Source organism: Acanthochromis polyacanthus, chromosome 21 (genome assembly GCF_021347895.1).
Source record: "Acanthochromis polyacanthus isolate Apoly-LR-REF ecotype Palm Island chromosome 21, KAUST_Apoly_ChrSc, whole genome shotgun sequence".
Classification (NCBI taxonomy): Eukaryota; Metazoa; Chordata; class Actinopteri; family Pomacentridae; genus Acanthochromis; species Acanthochromis polyacanthus.
The window spans coordinates 30,131,108-30,150,235 of record NC_067133.1 but is presented as its reverse complement, the minus strand read 5'-3'; the positions used below and the strand labels follow the sequence as shown (position 1 = coordinate 30,150,235).

The 19,128-nt window shown below is 38.8% G+C and overlaps 2 protein-coding genes across 2 annotated transcripts; one reads left to right on the top strand and one right to left on the bottom strand.

The window, feature by feature from the left end:
• Positions 1–30: 30 nt before the first annotated feature.
• alkbh7 (alkB homolog 7) lies at positions 31–2,874 on the top strand. The gene is made up of 4 exons (XM_022213454.2): positions 31–426; positions 1,460–1,633; positions 1,707–1,831; positions 2,304–2,874. The coding sequence occupies exons 1-4, from the start codon at positions 154–156 to the stop codon at positions 2,422–2,424; spliced, it is 693 nt and encodes a 230-aa protein (XP_022069146.1). The 5' UTR covers positions 31–153; the 3' UTR covers positions 2,425–2,874.
• Positions 2,875–4,457: 1,583 nt separating this feature from the next.
• gtf2f1 (general transcription factor IIF, polypeptide 1) lies at positions 4,458–12,114 on the bottom strand. Its single transcript, XM_022213453.2, has 14 exons — positions 12,027–12,114; positions 10,575–10,650; positions 9,619–9,665; positions 8,931–9,003; positions 8,624–8,817; positions 7,774–7,944; positions 7,480–7,685; positions 7,187–7,337; positions 7,036–7,094; positions 6,749–6,880; positions 6,578–6,648; positions 6,237–6,378; positions 5,823–5,961; positions 4,458–5,008 (listed from the first exon to the last, which is right to left on the bottom strand). Exons 2-14 carry the CDS (start codon positions 10,584–10,586, stop codon positions 4,804–4,806), a joined length of 1,602 nt encoding a protein of 533 aa, XP_022069145.1. The 5' UTR covers positions 10,587–10,650; positions 12,027–12,114; the 3' UTR covers positions 4,458–4,803.
• Positions 12,115–19,128: the final 7,014 nt, after the last annotated feature.

Here is a 19,128-nt window from a genome sequence, read left to right as displayed (position 1 = left end):
GTCTTTTCGTCTTTTATTGCCGTTAGACTACAACCCCCACAGTGCATTGCGTTTCCAAGATGGCGGCTCCCAGAGCTTGACTTCGTGCGACGCAGTTAAAACGTAAATAGAACCTCGTAAACTCTCCTTTATGATCATATTTCAGAGAGAAAAATGAAACTTTTGGTGACGATATTAAAACAAATCCACAAACCGGCCGTTTATTCGATTCACCGCCGCCGTCTGAGCTCCAGAACCACCGGCGGCACGTCTCCGCTCCGGGACGAGGCTCCGGTCGTCGGGTCAAACCGGCAGCTGGTGCTGAGACTCGGCCTGCAGGTGGAGGTGAGGACCGGCTTCATCACCGAGGAGGAGGAGGCTGCTCTCCTGCAGGAGCTGGAACCTGGTCTGAGGAGGAAACGCTACGAGTTCGACCACTGGGACGATGTGAGTCCAGATGTTAGAGAACCACCGGATCAGTTATTATCAGCCAGGGGAGATGAAATGAACGCGTGTTTACCTTTAATTCAGTCCAGCTGTGAGAGTCAAGATGCTGCTACTGACACACCAACATCTCCTCATCATTTCTGTCAGTTTTCAGGTTCCAGTTGATCAGAGACAGCAGGAAAACAGCCGTTTTACAACAACTCCCGCCTTTAAACTGTGTTTTGGTTCTCTTAATCTGCATTAAACAGCCCTGACTGGCTGGTAAAACACACAAACCCTTTTCAGTCCAATGCAAAGCTGCAGACAATTTGTGGAAACTAAGTGCATTTTTTCTGACAGATTTAAATCAAATTTGCAATTTAAGGCTCACTTCAAAACTGGAGGACATTTTACATCAAATTTCTAATAATCCAAATCCTACAACATGAAGTAGTTGTGTGAATGTTCTTGTCCTGAGACCAAATCTAAAAAAAATGGGAGAAAAGAATGACTGAATACATTTTTAAAAATACCGAATAAGTCTGGAGTTCCCCTAAAATGACATTTTTCTCTTGTCCTGATGACCAAACTGAACCTCTAATAAAACAGTGAAAATTAAATATAAAGCTCCTTTTTGGGGGTTTTATTTTTTCTATTATGTCTCTTGCAATTGTGGGAACATTTTTTTAACCAACATTTTAAATAATAATTATAATAGATGGAACATGTCCCACATGCTGGCATCACCTGTTAATGAGGGTTTTTTCTGTCCTTTTTTTAAAATTTCTGTCTCGATTCTGTCGTTTTCTGTCTTGTTTTTGTCATTTCTACCATCAAACCGTTTTCCTTCACCCAACCTATAATCCACTTTACAGAAGCTGTTTTTGAGCAGACACTTGGGAACCGACCTGTAGACAAATTTAAATCGTTCACAGAGAGTTTTGTCAAAATATTGTCCTTACATATAAACATTATTTTATTATGATTAAATATTGTTGTAAATCAGTCAGCACATGAACATATTCCAGTTTACAGCTGATGGACTCACTTTCAGGCGATCCACGGCTACCGGGAGACGGAGCGGGTGAGCTGGGGGGCAGCGTGTGAGGAGATCCTGGCTCGTGTTCGGTCTGCAGCGTTTTCTGAGGGCAGTTCACTCCTCGGTCCCGTGCACGTTCTGGACCTGGACAAAGCCGGCTACATCAAGCCCCACATCGACAGCGTCAAGGTGGGTTTCCTTTCAGTTCCCTGTCCAGTATTCTGCATCACTTCCAGATAAAGAAACTCTGCTCCTGTTCTAGTTCTGCGGCAGCACCATAGCGGGGTTGAGCCTTCTGTCGGACAGTATCATGCGTTTAGTGAAGGAGGACGACTCCAGCGAGCGGCTGGACCTGCTGCTGTCCAGACGATCCCTCTACATACTGAGGTACAGTAAAGAAACAATAAATTAACCCTATAGAACCATTTGTATCACATTTGCCACACGAGTTTCCGATACCTCCATCTCATCAACACGGTAAATAAATAGAAGAAAACTAGGTTTTGTTTCTGAAATCAACATTGTTGTGAGAAAAAAAGTTTCCAAATGTATCAAATGTGAAGCAAAAAATATATCATAAACAAAATGATACGGCAGTTTTTTTATTTTTTAAAATGGGTTTTGTTAAAATGGTTCATAAACATCTCAGCCCTCCCCTGAATTTTCTGGGTATTCTTGGATGGGTCAGGCTTTACAGGATTAAGATTTTAATTAAGTATTCAACTTTTTGACTATGTCTTCAATCCTGGAAATGACTGTTGTTTAGGAAAACCACACCCATCCATACTGTACTGAATTTAAACATTATCTACGCTCAGACAGAACAGAGAAGCGTTTCATCCTCTCCTCTCCTCTACAGGGACCAGGCCCGGTACGAATACACTCATGAGATCCTGAAAGATGAGGAGTCTGTGTTTAACGGACAGAAAGTTCCCAGACAGCGCCGGATCTCCGTCATCTGTCGCAGCCTTCCGGAGTAACACCTGCCTGGTCTCAGCTGGGATGTTAACGGAACATAAATGGAGTTTTAGTCCACGTCTGAGATATTGAAGCTGATATTTGTTGCACTTGATGCTCTAACGAACAGAAATGAGGTCAGACAGAACCAGCAGATGTTTCCACCACCGTCATAATTAACTGAATGTTCTCTTATCATTTGACTACATTCATCAGATTATCTTTAAATGAGCCAAATTACAACAAACCCACTTATTTCCTGCTACTGGAGAGTATCTCAGCTTCAAGTCTATTAAATATTTGATACATAAATGACTTCAACATTAAAATACAGGGAAGATCCTTTCATTTAAATCCTGTGTTTCTATTCACACCATCACTTTGGTGTTCCTCTAATTCTGTATAATACAGAGATTCTATGAGAAGCATTTCCAATGCACTTTACCAAATAAAAGGAAAATGAATGTGTTAAAGGCTCCTCTTGGTTCAGTTTATCATGATTTTGGTGGATTATTAATGAATATAATAAGAAAAGACAACTTTACGTGACTGTTTGCTCCCTTTCTGACCGCTCAGGTGGAAAACTGATTTTAGACAGCCTGATATTTAACTTCATTCCATTTCTTCCTTCTTTCTGTCCACATTCACCAACAGACCAGTTTTATTATGCACATTACACTGCCTGTGATTTGCTAAATTCCATTTTTGAGCAACGGAAGTTATCTTTATTCTTGAAGATTTTCAAATAAGCTGTTGTTTTGAGTTGCAGTGGTGGAAGGAGGAGATTAATCCTTTACTTAAATACAATTCAGCGACGTTAAAATACTCCAGATCCTAGTCAAGTAAAAGTAGCAGCAAAATGTAAAGTTTAAAAGCAAAAATACCAGCATTTTTGAGATATTCTGATATTATTATTATACAGGACATCTGTGATCCCTGAGTGTCAGCAGGAATGCTCAGCTGCAGCTCCTGCAGGTGGCGCTAGTCTGAACCACTTCATATGTAGTTTAAGTCAGAAGACTAATCTGAGGTTCATCACATGATTAACAGAGGAAAGAAAAGAAACTATTTTCACTCGTGTTTGGATTTTGGGGAGAAGAACATCGAATGAAAAGAAGTGACGTTTAGAGGGAAACATCTTCATCTGAAAGAAAGTAAAGCTGCCAAATAGATGCAGTAGAGTCCTGACACTCCTCACACCAGCTGCTCTGGCTTCAAACAAAAACCAAGAAGAATTTATTAAATGAATGTTCCTTTCTGTATTTTTGTGTTCTTGCACTGTGCATGAGGCTTTAACCAGTGCAGTTTAGAACAAAGGTTAGGTGCTGGATCTGCTCCACATCTGGAATAAGAACCTCCTTAGACGGTTTTCATTTCTGACAGTTTGGTCAACTTTTGTGCAAAATGTCTCAAAATAGGAAATGGTCTTTTAAGAAGCATTTTTATATAGAATTTTTTTGTACAAAGTTACTTTTGTAATGTTGAATATAATCTTTAAATTGTATCCCTTATGGTTATTGAGCTTAATATTTCCTATTAAGCTCAAAAGTTCAAATCCAGCATCCCTTTGGCCTCTTAATAAATCAGTTTGTTACCAGATGAGGAAGATCGTCTCCCAGACTTCATCACTACACCCTTAAAGAAGCTCACAGTTTGATGTCTTCATGATGAACACACAAAAAGCTGCTCAAACCTCAACATCACAATGAAACCTCTCCTATAAAACCCTGCATTTTATCCAGCATGTTGAAACAAACTCACGGCTACAACAACAAACACGAGGCACGCTTGCAAATGAGAGCTTTGGATGAGTATTTGCATCCTCCTTTAGTTCGGTGGAGATAACCTGTTTGTGTTTCTGTCCGTCCAGCTAGAAAGACGGCCTGCCACTGAAACACTGCGTCTAGTTCATCTTATTCTATTTCTGATGTTTAGTTTTGCTTTTTCAGATTAATCAGGCTCAAATTCAGATTACTACTAAACATTTCTCCATATGTTTCAGTTGCTGGTTTCCATCCCCGTACAATGCTGTTTGAATAATAAGATGGTTAAAGCAAATGTTTTAGTCCATTTTATTAGAAAAGTTTCTACCTAAAAAAAACAGTTAAAGTCTTTTGTTTTCATCCACTTCTAAGTTTACACAGGTAGAGAACCTCACAGAAACTGAGCTGTTCTTCACTCACTGAGGTGTCTGTTGATTTATGGGAAATTATCAGACTATGAAAAACAAATTGACAAAATACTTTTCGACAAAAAACACTTGAGAAGACAGTTCCACCTTCATGCTGTGGCGTGTCACTGCACACGTTGTGACCCAAACCCTCTCTCCTGAGGGTTCAGCTTCATTTCCAGACCTTCTCCTTCCCTCTGCCTCCCACCACCCCACCCCTCTCCTCCCTCGGCTACTCGGTGAGGTAGAAGTGCATTTTGTCGTTTACGTTTTTGCGCTCTGGATTGAGGCGTTTGAGGATCTGAGCGAGCACGTTGACGGTCTGCTCGCTGCTCAAACCTGTGCGCTTGGTCTGGAACTTCTTCAGCAGGTCTTTGGTGGTCATGGGTTTGCGGATCAGGTAGCGGCGCACCGCTTCCTCTGTTAGCTGCACATCGCTGCGAAGCAAATGAAGAGAAACTCACTCAAACATGCTTTTTAGGCTGAAATTAACACACATATTATATTTGGGGTGAATTTCAATGTTTAATATCTCTACATAATTCATTGACATCATTTTTTTCTTCACATTTAAAGACGTTTCCTAACTTAATAGGGACAGCTGGGTAATCATAAAACAAATGTGATGATATGTTTTTAATGTCCTGTACACATGTTGTACACATCAGCGTTCTTTGAGGCTTTTAGCTAGAAAACATAGAAGAAACATCAACATTTTACACGGTTTAGTTTTGCTTGTTTTGCTGATACTGAGGTCAACAAAACACGTAATTTTATAATCTTCAAAACAAACTTGAGGGTCCTAAACTTTTTGAAATTGTGTTACATAATATTTGTGTTACTATTCTTGATAACAGAAATAGTTTTTCATTCCAAATGTTACAGAAAACAAAGAGATCCCTCTCCAATTCTAGGTCAGTCAGTGAGATTTTACTGTGATCTGTTTATTTCTGGTGTTCTGGGTGGTTGAGGGGAGGTGGGTGGGGCTTGTTGTCAGGTAGTCAACAAACAGACCTAAAGTTCCTGACACATAAACTTTGAAAACAATTTTAATAATTTTCTGGAGATTTAAATTGCTGGAGTCAAACTGACCTCAAGGATAAAAGATGTCTGTAAATTTGATGGCGATAGGAGGGTTAAACACCCAGCTGTATTTTCATGTTGGCTTTTGAACCGTGATGCGTTCTCTGGTTTCAGGGAAGAAGAAATAAATAACTGGACACGTGTAAGACGCAGAAAAGAAGAAAGTACCTTGAGCTGGGAGTGGATTTTCCTGAAGGGGGTTGAGGTGTGCTCTTCCCAGAGGGAACGGGGCTCTGGCTGCTGGGCTCCATCTTCAGCCTTTTGGCGGCCGGTGAGTCGGTGCCAGGACCCTGAGTCTGTCTCTTACCTGCAGAAAAGGAGGATTTAGCTGCAATAGAAACAGGATAATATCTGTCCTGCTTAAATGTGCTTTTATTGTGACCTACTGTCCTATGTTTCACTGCGATGTTTGTTTTTTTACCTGTCTGTGGATGTAACTTAGCATGGTTGCTATAACCTGGCATATTTATGTCTGTTGCCGTCTAAACAGACGTTCATTAATGCACACTGTCTCCATCAAATACAGAAATAAATACATTCACATTTTAGGATATGGCATAGTGTTGAATCATGAGCAAACACCTTGCTCTAGCTTGCTGGCAGCAGCCCGTAGCGTGTTGGAGGTGGAGGCGGAGTCTATGGACGGCGTTCCGGGACGACTGCCGGCTCTGGAGCTCCCTGCAGACCCGCGGCCGCCGGGGCGCTTAGGAGGCGTACGCTTCTTCTAAAAGACAGGGAACAGAAGAGCAGTTTGATGGAAACAATGACAAACTACAAGAGCAAATATGCGAATGCAGAATCATTCACACGTTCACACTCACCACTGCCATACAACAACTCTAAAACTGTGTCACTAATCATGTTGTTTCTTAAGATAAATCATCAAAGTTATCCATTTATTCAGCCACACACACACGAACCACCATGAACAAAGCCGAGGCCGTCTCTCCCTCGATGTCGCTGTCGTCTGAGCTGTCCGATTCCCCGCTGCTGTCTGCGACGGACCAAACCACACAGCTCAGGGTTACTCTGTCCTCATGCATCACATTTTAAAAACATCCATCAATCCAGTGTGTTTGTGAGAAGGCCTGCACCTTTTTTCTTCTTCTTTTCCATTTGAACTGGAGTTTTTTTTCCTTCCTCCTCCTCTTCCTCCTCTTTTGTTTCCTCTTCGTTCTGTTTTTCCTCCTCGCTCTCTTCCTCGCTTTCAGACGCCTCATCGATCCCTAAAACGGACAAACGCGTAGGAAGGAAACAGTCTAAATATCACCGAGTTCTTCAGATTTTTTCATACCATTAAGCACTTAAACGGTCCTATCTACATCATACACATCCTCTGTATTTTTCTGGCTTTTTCACATTCAATAAAACCTGATCTGACCTTTAGGGTGCTCCTCTCCTCCTCTGTTGGGCTTCACCTTTTCTGGCTCTTCGTCTGAGCTGATTCAGGAAAGCAAAGCAACACGTTACTAACAGTAATCTAGTACTATTATTACTATTGTCCATGAAGACGGAGCGTTTCTGGATCTGACCTGCTTTCATCTGACATGTAATCCACTTCTAGACCCTCGTAGTCTCCGTCATCGCTGTCTTCCAGGGCCTCCTTATCATTGCTCTTTCGCTTCTTTTTCTTTCCTTTTCCCTTCCCTGCCTCTTTCTTCGCCTTAGCCTTGCTCTCTCCGTCTAAAACAGAGAGAGGGCAGAATAGAAAGTCAGAAGATCAAATAGGAAAGGAGAAAATGGACAAATACGTCAGAATAACAGAACACTGAATGTGTTCCAGCTGTCCTCTATGAGCGGCTGTCAGGAGCGTCTTCCTCCTTACCGTCTCCCATACTGCTGTCGCTGTCGTCGCTGCTCATCTCCAGATCGTCTTCCAGGTCATGAATGCGCAGGTCACCCCCTCTCCCACCACCCTTCTTTTTCTTCTTCCCTGATTTATCTCCATCGTCTTCGTCCTCCTCGCCACGCTCCTGCTCCCGAAGGCGTCTCTGAAGCATGATGCTGAAGTGATTCACCACCTTGTTCCTCCTGGAAAAACAACAGAATCTCTAACTGGGCACATAGTTTTCTTCACCGACACAAACAATCATCCCTTTTTTGTTTCCCGGCCTCCTACCTGCCCCACTCCTCCTCGGCTTCCTCAGCAGTCAGTGTTCGGTGCTTGGCCTGCGGTGTAAAGTTGTACCAGCCGTGAACAGGAAAGGCCTCGAAGGCGCCGTCAGGACACTGAGTAAAGATGTAGTAGGACGCATTTTCTGTAACACCGCCCTTCTTCTGTCCTTTGAACCTGACAGACAGAGGGAGAGAGAGGCTGTAGTGTAGACAGATTACAACCAAGAATTACTACTCTGACAGACATATGGATAAACGTCAAAATCGGACTAACAGATTTGGAGAAAATTTCCAGGCAAGGTCAGAAATGACACATGGACCAAGTGATTAGATTTTTCAAATCTACGTCTGAAGACTTATCAGGACTTATCCATCAGAAATGATCCAAGGAACAACTGATTAAACTGTGCGGGTGTTTCTGAGTCCCATCAGTTCCGGCCGCTACATATTTAGATCATGTGATCCGGTATCCGTTCATAATGTACACATGCAGAACACACGCCTGTGCTCAGCGTAAGGTCATTTTCTATTAAAGATTTCAAAGACTGAGCAGCCTTGGTGGAGTACAGCGCTCTCAGAGTGCTTTTCTTGATTCTTTATTTTGGCAAATGTTTTGTCATCACACTGTAAAAAAATACAGGACATATTTTAACCACTAAAGGCTTTTACCTTTTTACATCTAAAACTCAGTGAAGATTTCAAGTAGCTGTCAAAACGAATACCTGTAAATAATAACAAATACCCTGAGCTGTTCTCATGACTTGTGTAAGTATATTTAAACTAACATTTTTAGTGTTAGTAGGACAGTGAAAATAAGAATGAGTTCCAGAATAAAGAGCCGCCTCTCTTCTCACCTCTTGCCGGCTTTTCCATTAACCTTAAGAATCCAAGGCTGGTCCTCCACTTTGAACTCACGGGTCACGATGCCAAACTTCTTCCGTCGAGCCTCCTCGCGCTGCTTTTTGCCAAACTCGCTACCGGCTGCACCTTCCGTCGTCTCTTCCTCTCCGAATATCCGCCGAGCGCTCATGTCTCTTTCCATACGAGCCTGCAAGGAAAGTGGGATAATCACACTGGTCGCCTCGTCTCATACCGACTCTGGCTTCTCCAAAAGGTAAATCCAGCTTTTTCAGGTCTAGAAATAAGTGACAAGAAGCCCACCTGTGTCCAGGTTGAACAGCTGACTCTGTCCCCTGCATTGAAAGACATTATATTGTACTTCTTGCTCGTGTTTCTGTGGGGCGGACAAACAGAAGTGCAAATATAAAGTTATTACCATTTCCTGCTTATTCCCATTCAGGGTCAAAGAACAGTTTACATTTCAAGACCTATTCAGATAAAAGACAAACGGCTTCATTCACATCTACAGTATTCACCATAAAAAGCAACAAATCATTTTCTGTTCATGAAAACACATTTTAGCATCAACATCACCAGAACACAACCTCACAATCTAAAAAAATCCTCAACAACATTACAAAATGATGCCACTCATTTTAACAAACTCAATTTTTCATTAAATTAAGGCTTACAAACATCGCATTAATTCCAAACCCATAACGGAACACCTGACGGCGCTATAATCATGACACAACACACATGCACTTGAATAAGGGAGACTGACGTGATAACTATGTTTTTAGTCACTGTGAGGCAGAAGTCAATGCTTCTAAAAGCCTTATTTAATATCACTTCCTTTTAGAAATCCCTAAGCAAACAAAAATCTGCACTGAAAAAGCAACATTCAAGATTTCTCTTTCAGATTCTAAATAAAACAAGCTGGTGACATGTGAGGCCGTGGACAGGGCTTGTAAACACACTTCTCCTTGGACATTTGCATGTTACTCACTTGGGGACTCGTACAATGTATTCTGTGGTCGAGGAACTGCTGCTCCCCTGCAAGACAAACAAATCCACAACATTTCTTTCAGAGGGATTCGTCTCAGCTCTCTGTTTTCTACCATTTTTACATCAACTTTAATGATGGGCACAACAGTTCACACCACGGCATCTTTTGATCTCATTACTGTAGAGCAGGGGAGTCAAACTCATCGACGATGGCAAATGATCTGGACCAGTACAATCACAGCATAATAACTGATAAGTAACCACAACTCCTAATGTTTCCTTTGTTTTAGTGCAAAAAAATTCATTCTGAAAATGGTCATATTACGGAGTTATCTTTATACAAAATATTCTGAGAAACAAAATGACAAAAAATAGACAAAAACAAGACAAAAAATATACAAATGCCACAAATGAGATAAAAAATAAGAAAAGAAACAAAATGACAAAAAAATACAAAACAACACAAGTGAGAAAAAAATTAAATGACAAAAACAACAAAACAATGAATAAAGCAAAACACATCAAAAGTGACAAAAATAAGTAAATAAAACACAAGCGAGACAAAAAAATGACAACATTAGACAAAAAAACCCAGAAACAAACTACTGCAAAAATGAGACACAAAACAACAACAAGCAATCTAGTATTTTACTTTATGATCTAAACAACTTGTCATGGTCTAGAAATAATTTTAAATTTATAGTTTTACTAATTTACAATCTGCAGTTAATGTCTTCTCTGGAATTTTTACACTTTAACGGACCCTCTGGAGGACTGCATGTTTGACACCCCTGCTGTAGAGCATGCTGAGCTGCGGTAAATTAAACACTAATGCTGTCTTGATGACGTATTTAATGCAGTTAACTTTTCATGTGTTTGAAGTCGTGCGTCTGCCACAACACTGAGCCTCATTAACAGGAATAAAAGTGAGACGTTCAGAGTGAGGTCAGGACTTACCAGAGACGTCATGGTTGGTGGTTTATCCCTGGATTTACTCACCACACCAGCAGCTGTTTCAGGCTTAGAGGAAGAACTGGTAAAACAAGAAGAACTGCATTAATAAAAGGATGATTAAAGGAAAAGTGGCCCCTGTGCTAACATTTAATCAGGAACGTCTATCAGAGCTGCAACAATTGATTATTCTTTCAACTTAGTAATGACCTGCTTGGTCTAGAAAGTATTTAAAATGGTGTAAAGAAATGTTACTCTTTATTCTCTAGAGCTCAAAGTCACATCTTTAGACATCTTGTTTTGTCTACAACTCAAACATCCATCCATCTATACACCACTTAGTCCTCACTAGGGTCACTGGGGGCCGGAGTCTATCTTAGGTGAAGACAGAGGACACCTGGACAGGTAACAGTCTGTCACATGTTCACCTGGACAGGTAACAGTCTGTCACATGTTCACCTGGACAGGTAACAGCCTGTCACATGTTCACCTGGACAGGTAACAGCCTGTCACAGGGCTACACTTAGAGACAAACAATCACACTCATATTCACACCTACGCAAATTTACATCTTTGTTGCCTTGCAGCTAGCAGATGCTCAGTAGAAGATCCCTGGACCTCCAGCCTTCCAGGGATCTTCCTTGAGAAGGATCTTCTGAGGATCTTCCAACTGAGGGCAACAGTGCCAATCTCTGATCCACTGTGCAGCCCTAACCCAAACATTTTCAGTATAAAACAAATAAGAAAATATTACAAATTAAAAAGCAGGAATCAGAGTTTTTTGTTCTCAAACTAACTGCTTACCTTAATAGTTGACAATTACTATAAAAGTTTACATCTAATCGATTAATCATCTAGTCGTTGCAGCTCTCCTGTCGTACAGATGATCCATTCAGTTTGTCGGTTAAAACTGCTAAGGTATTTCTAGAATCTTTACATATAAAATATATGCATTTGTGCTTCCTAATCAATCAAATACAACACATTATAGTACCTAAGCACCTCTGTGACCCAGATATTTGCTCTTATCGCTTCCTAAAAGGCTCAAACTACATCCCGACTAAACTAACTGCAGCCTGACGAAGCTACAGGTTTGTCTTTGCTGAGAACGAAGTGCGTTTAGTTTTATCCATTTTAGCAACACACTGACAGAAATGACCTGTTCTCTGGAGGTTATTTAACGTTTAATTCATCGTGAAAACACAATAGTTTAGCATAAAAGATAATTCCTTCCTCTGATTTTTGTGGCATTAGCTCCTGATGCTACAACAACAAGCCGTTAGCTGCAGCTAATGCTAACGCTACATTAGCTGCTAACTGGGCTAAAACACCTTCAAACTGAAGCGGCCTGAGAGCGGAACGAAGACACACAAATACACGTTTTACAGACAAACACAAACCCAACGTTTAAAGACATTAAACAGAAATGAACTGAACGAAACTCAGGAGCGGATTTACCTGCGCGCGTACTCCTACCGTACTTGCTCCGTCAGTCTGTGTGTTCGACTGGAAACTTTCACTACAAATATTAGTTCCTAGCAGCGCGCTATTTCTTCCAGTCTTTGTGCGTGGATCTTAATAACTGTTAATAACTCCCAAAGACCACAATTAGGAAAGAAGCATTTTATCTATTTTTCCATTTGTATAATTATATAGTCTGTTCCCATTATATGTATAAAAAATCCCAATAAACATCAACAACAAAACTTCAAATACTGATATTTCTGCTGTAAATAGCCTGATATTCACAGAAATACTACAGCTGTCTACACTGATGTCAGTATAGATTATAAGCGCAGTGTTGAAATTGTTCATTTAGACCAATAGATGGCAGAAAACACTGATGACATTAAATGCAGAGAATAAACATTAACTCCATGTATAATGTAACTTCAAAAACGACTAAGGGAAACAGCTGATCACATCAGTTGTCTCCTGTGTTTACTTTCCACTTGTCAGAATCTCCTGTTGCTGTCTGAAATCATCCTCTAGCAAGTGATATAATTTTACTGCTTTTTAGTTATTTACATAAACATATTATTAGGAAATGATCTCTTTAAACTAATTTTTCGGTGTATTGTCCATGATCTCACTACATTTTGACGCTAAAACACAAAAGAATCAGGAAGACTTGAGTGTGTGTTTGAAGGAATTTAAACTAATTTATTTACAGTTCCTGCAGTGTTTAAAAGACATGGTGGATTTTCTATTCAGTTTGATTTATCCTATAAATCACATTTTTTAATGTTATGCTCTTCAAACTGCAAAACTATGACACATTGAAAACTGTTCATGTAAAATAAAAAACATGTAGGTGGACCTTCTGAGAACCGTTTGAACAACAGGATATCTTTGATGTGCTTTAAATATCCCAATGTTTTGAGAGTTTCTTGAGCTGTACATTTAACATTTTGTTGGACAGCAGGCTTACATTTAGGATTCAGCATTCAAACATCAAACATAAAGCTTTGTTTCTAATATATAGACTGAGATTAAGGCTGTCTGCTCATCTTAAACTGTTAAAACTGTGCAGTTTATTGTCTGTACTTCATTATTGAGATATCTTGTGCTGTGTGTCCCCAATAGGTACTACAGTAGCTGGATCTTCTTTATCATTGAAAATTAAACCTTGGTAGAATTATTTTTTGGTAATGTGCACCTTTAAAATTAACTTCAAATTGACCTTAAACTAGAGCCCTTTATTCCCTTTAGCAAGGCATTACTGGATGTTATTCTATTACTTAAGTAAAAGAAAACACAACATTCAGACAAGTAGAAAAAGAAAGTCCTTTGCTTCTTCTCTGTTTGTTTTTACTCAGGTCGAATGGATGCACAGGTTCTAAATACTGAAGGAGACCTCGTTAATGATGTAATCCTGATGAAATAATGGATATTCTGGACAACAGCCAGTTGTTTTCTGAATGTTCATTTAGTTTGTCTCTCTGTTGAAACCATCAGTAACCCACAGAGGCTCCTTCTGCATGTTTGGATGTGAGCTTCATTCATCTTAAAGTTTTACCATCACAAGAAACCCCATTTGCATAGATTTTTGCATTGATGCCAAACCTTATGAAAACTGTTTTTGGATGGTGTGCAAATGATGAAAATGTACAAATACACGGCTTAAGGAGTGATGACAGGTGACTTGTGGAGTAGATCTGGACATCGAACATGAACTGCTTTGCCTTTTCACTGCTCCTGGGTGAGTTAATTCTTCTTTTACATAGCGGATATAAACTAATCAGTTCAATAAAATAGAAGATTAGTGAGGAGAGCAGACAGCTTCAGTATGTTTTATCTCTGCTGAAGGCACATAGTGCTCTAAAATGTTCATTTATCATCTAAACCACTCTGCAGTGTCACAGAAGTTTTAGTTTTTTCACCACATGTGAAATAGACAGGTATGGAAAAGTGTAACATGTTGTTATGATAAATGCATTTTACACACCTTTTACATATGCATTTCAGTTTAATTTCCACAATGTTTTTCTGTTTAACCCTCTTATTACCTTCAAATTTACCAACATCTTTTATCCTTGGAGTTAATTTGACTCCAGCAATTAAAACCTCCGGAAAATTATAAGAATTAAAATTGTTCCCCAAGATTATGTGTCAGAAACTTTATGTCTGTTTGTTGACAACCTAAGCAGTCCTTTCAGTAAAACAACCCCCCACCAGATCCCAATAAAATCTCACTTTAAGTTGGACAGAGATCTGTTTTTCAGCGTTTTAATGCCTTTATAATATTTCAAAGTACATATTTTTATTCTCTATAACATTTGGAATGAAAAACTATTTCTGTTATCAAGAATAGTAACATGTATGATGTAACACAATTTCAAAAAAGTTTAGAACCCTAAAGTTTTTTGAAGATTATAAAATTACATGTTTTGTTGACCTCAGTAACATCCAAAACAACCAAAACTAAACCGTGTAAAATGTTAATGTTTCTTCTGTGTTTTCTAGCTAAAAGCCTCAAAGAACGCTGATGTGTACAACATGTGTACAGGACATTAAAAACATATCATCACGTTTATTTTATGATTACCCAGCTGTTCCCATTAAATTAGGAAACATCATTAAATATAAAAAAAGTGATGTCAATGACTTATTTAGAGACTTTAAACACTGAATAATAGGAGAGATAATAGGAGGGTTAATCCTTTTCCCCTTATGTGAGAATACTTTCAAAGAAGGCATTAAAATTGAGTTGTTTTGTAAATTTAATACATGCTTTCTTAACCAATCTTGTAAATAATAAGTGTTTTTTTTCCCCGTATAGGTTCACTCTTCACCTGTGGCCATTGTGTTTTCCCCCCTGGTATGGATGAAGATTAATACAGCAGTAAAATACCAATAAATTAATCACTATTTCTGACACTGACTACATTTGTTTTTTGCTCTTCTCTGCAGGTTCTTGTGACGACTACACAAACATAACTGAGCCGTGGCGGAATAAACTGTACACATCGTCTTCTTTCACCGGTTTCCCAAAGGATGACGCGCATCTTGTTGGGAAGTGGTGGCGATTCACAGGCATCGGTGGAGACAGAATTATTACAATATGTGCGGCAGGCAATCGTGCTGGTGGCGATTACACCACGCATTTTCAATTTACATATCCAACAAATGAATCTGAGACGGTAGCAGAGGGAACGGCCTACGGTGATGTTAGTAGCTGCAAAAAATATAGTTTTACGATGCAGGTGGTGCTCTGTCCTGGAGGATTCTACATTTACAAACCATTACAGCATCCACATTCCTCTTTGGTTCATGCAATATGTAAGCAATGATCTCTCATCATCATCCTTTGCTTTCTGCTTTAGTGTAGATCAGGAGTGTCAAAATCACAGCATAATAACTGATAAATAACCACAACGCCAAATGTTTCCTTTGTTTTAGTGCAAAAAAGTACAATTCTGAAAATGTTCACACTTCAGGAATTATCTTTTTACAAAACATTATGAACAATCTGAAATTTCTTCAGAAAAATTAATTCAGTTTCAGCAACATTCAGCCTCAGTTTATCATTTCCACATTCCAACTTCCAGATCACAGAGTGTCTACAAAGGAACACAACATTTAGTCACCTGGAACTGATGATATGGGATTTTACTTTATGATCAAAATGACAAAAGTCCGAGAAAAAAAGACAAAAAACAACAACAAGACAAAATATTACAAAAATGAGACACAAAGCAACAAAAACAAGACACGGAATGACCAAAGTGAGAAACAAAATGACCAACAATGAATGAAGCAAAACACAAGATGACAAAAATAAGACAATAAACACAAATGAGACAAAAAAGGAAACACAAAACGACAAAAACATGAGACAAACGACAAAAGTCAGACAAAAAAAGACAAAAAACAACAAAAACAAGACAAAAATATTAGAAAAATGAGACACAAAACAACAAAAGAACAATGAACAATCTAGTATTTTACATTATGATCTAAACAACTTGTCATGATCTAGAAATAATTTTTAAATTTACAATTTTAATAATTTACAATCTGGCTGGATTGGACCCTCTGGAGGAGCGCTTTTGGCCCACGGGTTGCATGTTTAACACCCCTGGTCTGGATTAAACCCATTCAGTAATGCATCCTCCATAATGCGTGTTATTTGTTTATGTGTGTTGTCTCTGTCTAGATCATCATGACTGTAAATCAGACTCCTGTGGACCGCATGCTGAGTGCTGGGATACAGGAGGCTGTATTTGTTCTGATGGATTTGAAATGATCCCAGAAAACCTGCCGACACCAGATTCATACGGCTGCCTTGGTAAATACAATTAATTCAGTCTCACCTTGGAATTAGACTGAGAAGCTTCATGCTGACGGTCTCCATTTGGTGAACCCGTATCGTGTTTCCCACCTTTAACTCCCGTCTGTAACGTCTCTTCAAAGACATAGATGAGTGTAAGAAGACAGCAGGGATTTGCGGTTCTCTTTCTACATGCAACAACACCATGGGATCGTTCTTCTGCACCTGTCTGGATGGATTCCAGGCCCAGAATCCAAAACTACCACCCAACAAAACCAACCCATGTGAAGGTAGAGTTTTAAAATAAAGCCTCAGGAGGATCTTTCTTATGCTGCAGTTACATTGTCGTGTTCAAATTAGGAAAATTTGTTCGTTTTTTCAGATATTGACGAGTGTCTTGACAATATCTGCGGTGAATATGGAACCTGTCAGAACTTAGTAGGAAGTTTCAGCTGTGACTGCAATGATGGCTTTCTCAACGATGCTGACGCAGTTCCTGTTTGCCAAGGTATGTATGCATATATTTATTTTTAGCATTCAAAGCTGCATTAATATCACTAGGGATCATAAGGGTCATTCCAGAACTGGAGGACATTTGGACTCAAAATGTTTGAAAAATAAACCTTTTCTTTTACACTTTTCTGCTCCACATTCATCAATAATAGTTAACAAACTACCAAAGGCTTGATTGTCTCAGCTTCCACATCAATGGTAGCATTTTTATTCCATGTTTTCTGTGCTGTTTGCTAACCCTACTCTAATCACAGTAACAGGGTTGCTAATCCATGCTAATGTGATCTTTTTCTCAGCAGTAGAAGCTAGATATTTAGCTAGCTGTTACTGCTGACCAAGTGGACAAACTGACTGATGGAAAACAGTCCAAAGAATGAGTCTGATCCTGATAATATGAGGTAGAGAGAGACATTCAATCAAGGCTGACAATGGATGAAAAGATGGAGAATAGAAGAGAGGACATAGCTTTGCTCTGCTCATTCTTTAGGAAAACTGTTTGATGATGGAACCGATAAAAAACTAAACACAAAACGACTGAAACTAGACAAGAGAGAAAACGACGAAAAAGACAGAAAAAACAAAAACAAGACATAAAACAACAGAAACCAGACATAAAATGACAAAAATGAGACACAAAACACAAAAATGAGATACAAAACAACAATACCCAGACAGGAAGTGACAACAACAAGACAGAAAATGACAAAAACTGGACCCAAAATGACAAAAACGAAACATAAACAACTGAAACATCATCAACAGATTATGCTAATATGTGTGTGACACACATTCCTTGCATAATAATTAGCACTTGGAATATTATGTTGATTAAAAAAATGTTCCCACAATTAAAAAAGACATCAATGAAAAAACAAGACCAATCAAAGAAAATTTAAATTTCTTTTGAACTGTTTTATTAGAGATTCAGTTTAGTCATCGTTGGGGTGGGACAAGAGAAAATGTTATTTTAGGGGGAACTCCAGACTTATTTTATATTTTTAGAATATTCTTTTCTCCTAGTTGGGTGGGGCATAAAATTTCCTCCAGCTCTGGAATGATCCTCATGCTGTTTTGTTTTTAAGCAATGGAAAGAAAAACACCAATGTGGAAGCAAACGTTCTGCTCATGATTCAGTCAAGCTTTTCTGAGTTCTTAAAACACATCTTTGGTGCAGCTGGAGATGCACTGACTATATTTAAGTGTAATCTTGAACTGATCATCTTTAATGATGGATCATTTGGATAACAGGAAAGCTGATCAGTATTATTATTATTGTTGCTATAACACATTATTACAACATAGGAACATCTCACATTCTAACAACAAGCTTTTCGTGTTAAAACAACACACTATTTATGTTGTTATTGAACTATAATGTGATGGTTTCTATTGTTTTAATGAGAAACTTGTGCTTAAACGAGGAAAACATGTGGATGCATGGATCAGTTGAGAAATATGCTTCTTTTACATGGTCTGATTACGTTTACCTCTGGGCTGAGACATGACTTTTATGTCATAATAAAGTAAAAATATTCTGCTATAACATGAAAAGCATCATGTTTCAGCGATTAATATTTCACTTTATAACATGACACTGGTCTCTTTTTCCAGTTTGCTTCTGTCAGGCAAAGGAGAAGAGCCAAAGATGTTAAAATGTTTTGTAAAGTGGCAACACATGATGCTGTAAAATTCTGAATAGCAGTAAATAGAATGAACAGCTGAGGTCCCAGAGGAGTGTGAAAGCTAAAACAGCAGCACGTTTATTATGTTGACTGTAAATTATTGAGGTTTCTTCAGTAAACCTGTATGAATGTGTATCGTTAAAGTGTCTGACCTCATGCAAGACTTGTGGTCATTTTGTTTAAAGTGAGAATAAATCAGACAAATGAAGGCGACAGATTCAACAGCAGCAGAGTGGTTTGGATGAACTATTTAAAAAGTGTCAGTCAGACACTCCCAGTGTTAAAAAAACACACTCTCTGGGTTTTCAAAGGGCTGTGAATTTCAATTATACAACCTAATGAAGATGTCCTCTGCCAATTATTAGTTTTTATTGTAACTCCCAGCATTATATTTTGTTAAATAATGTCAATACAATAGCATGATTCCATTTAAAGAGACTCATAGCTATTATATTACAAAAAACAAAAACAGACCGTTGGATAGATATAAATTAACAATAACAACAATGTTTAATTTTAGAGGTTACCTGCAGTTCTGAAAATTTGCTTTTTCATTTCATCAGGAATAAGCCTGGAAATACCAGATTTTTGC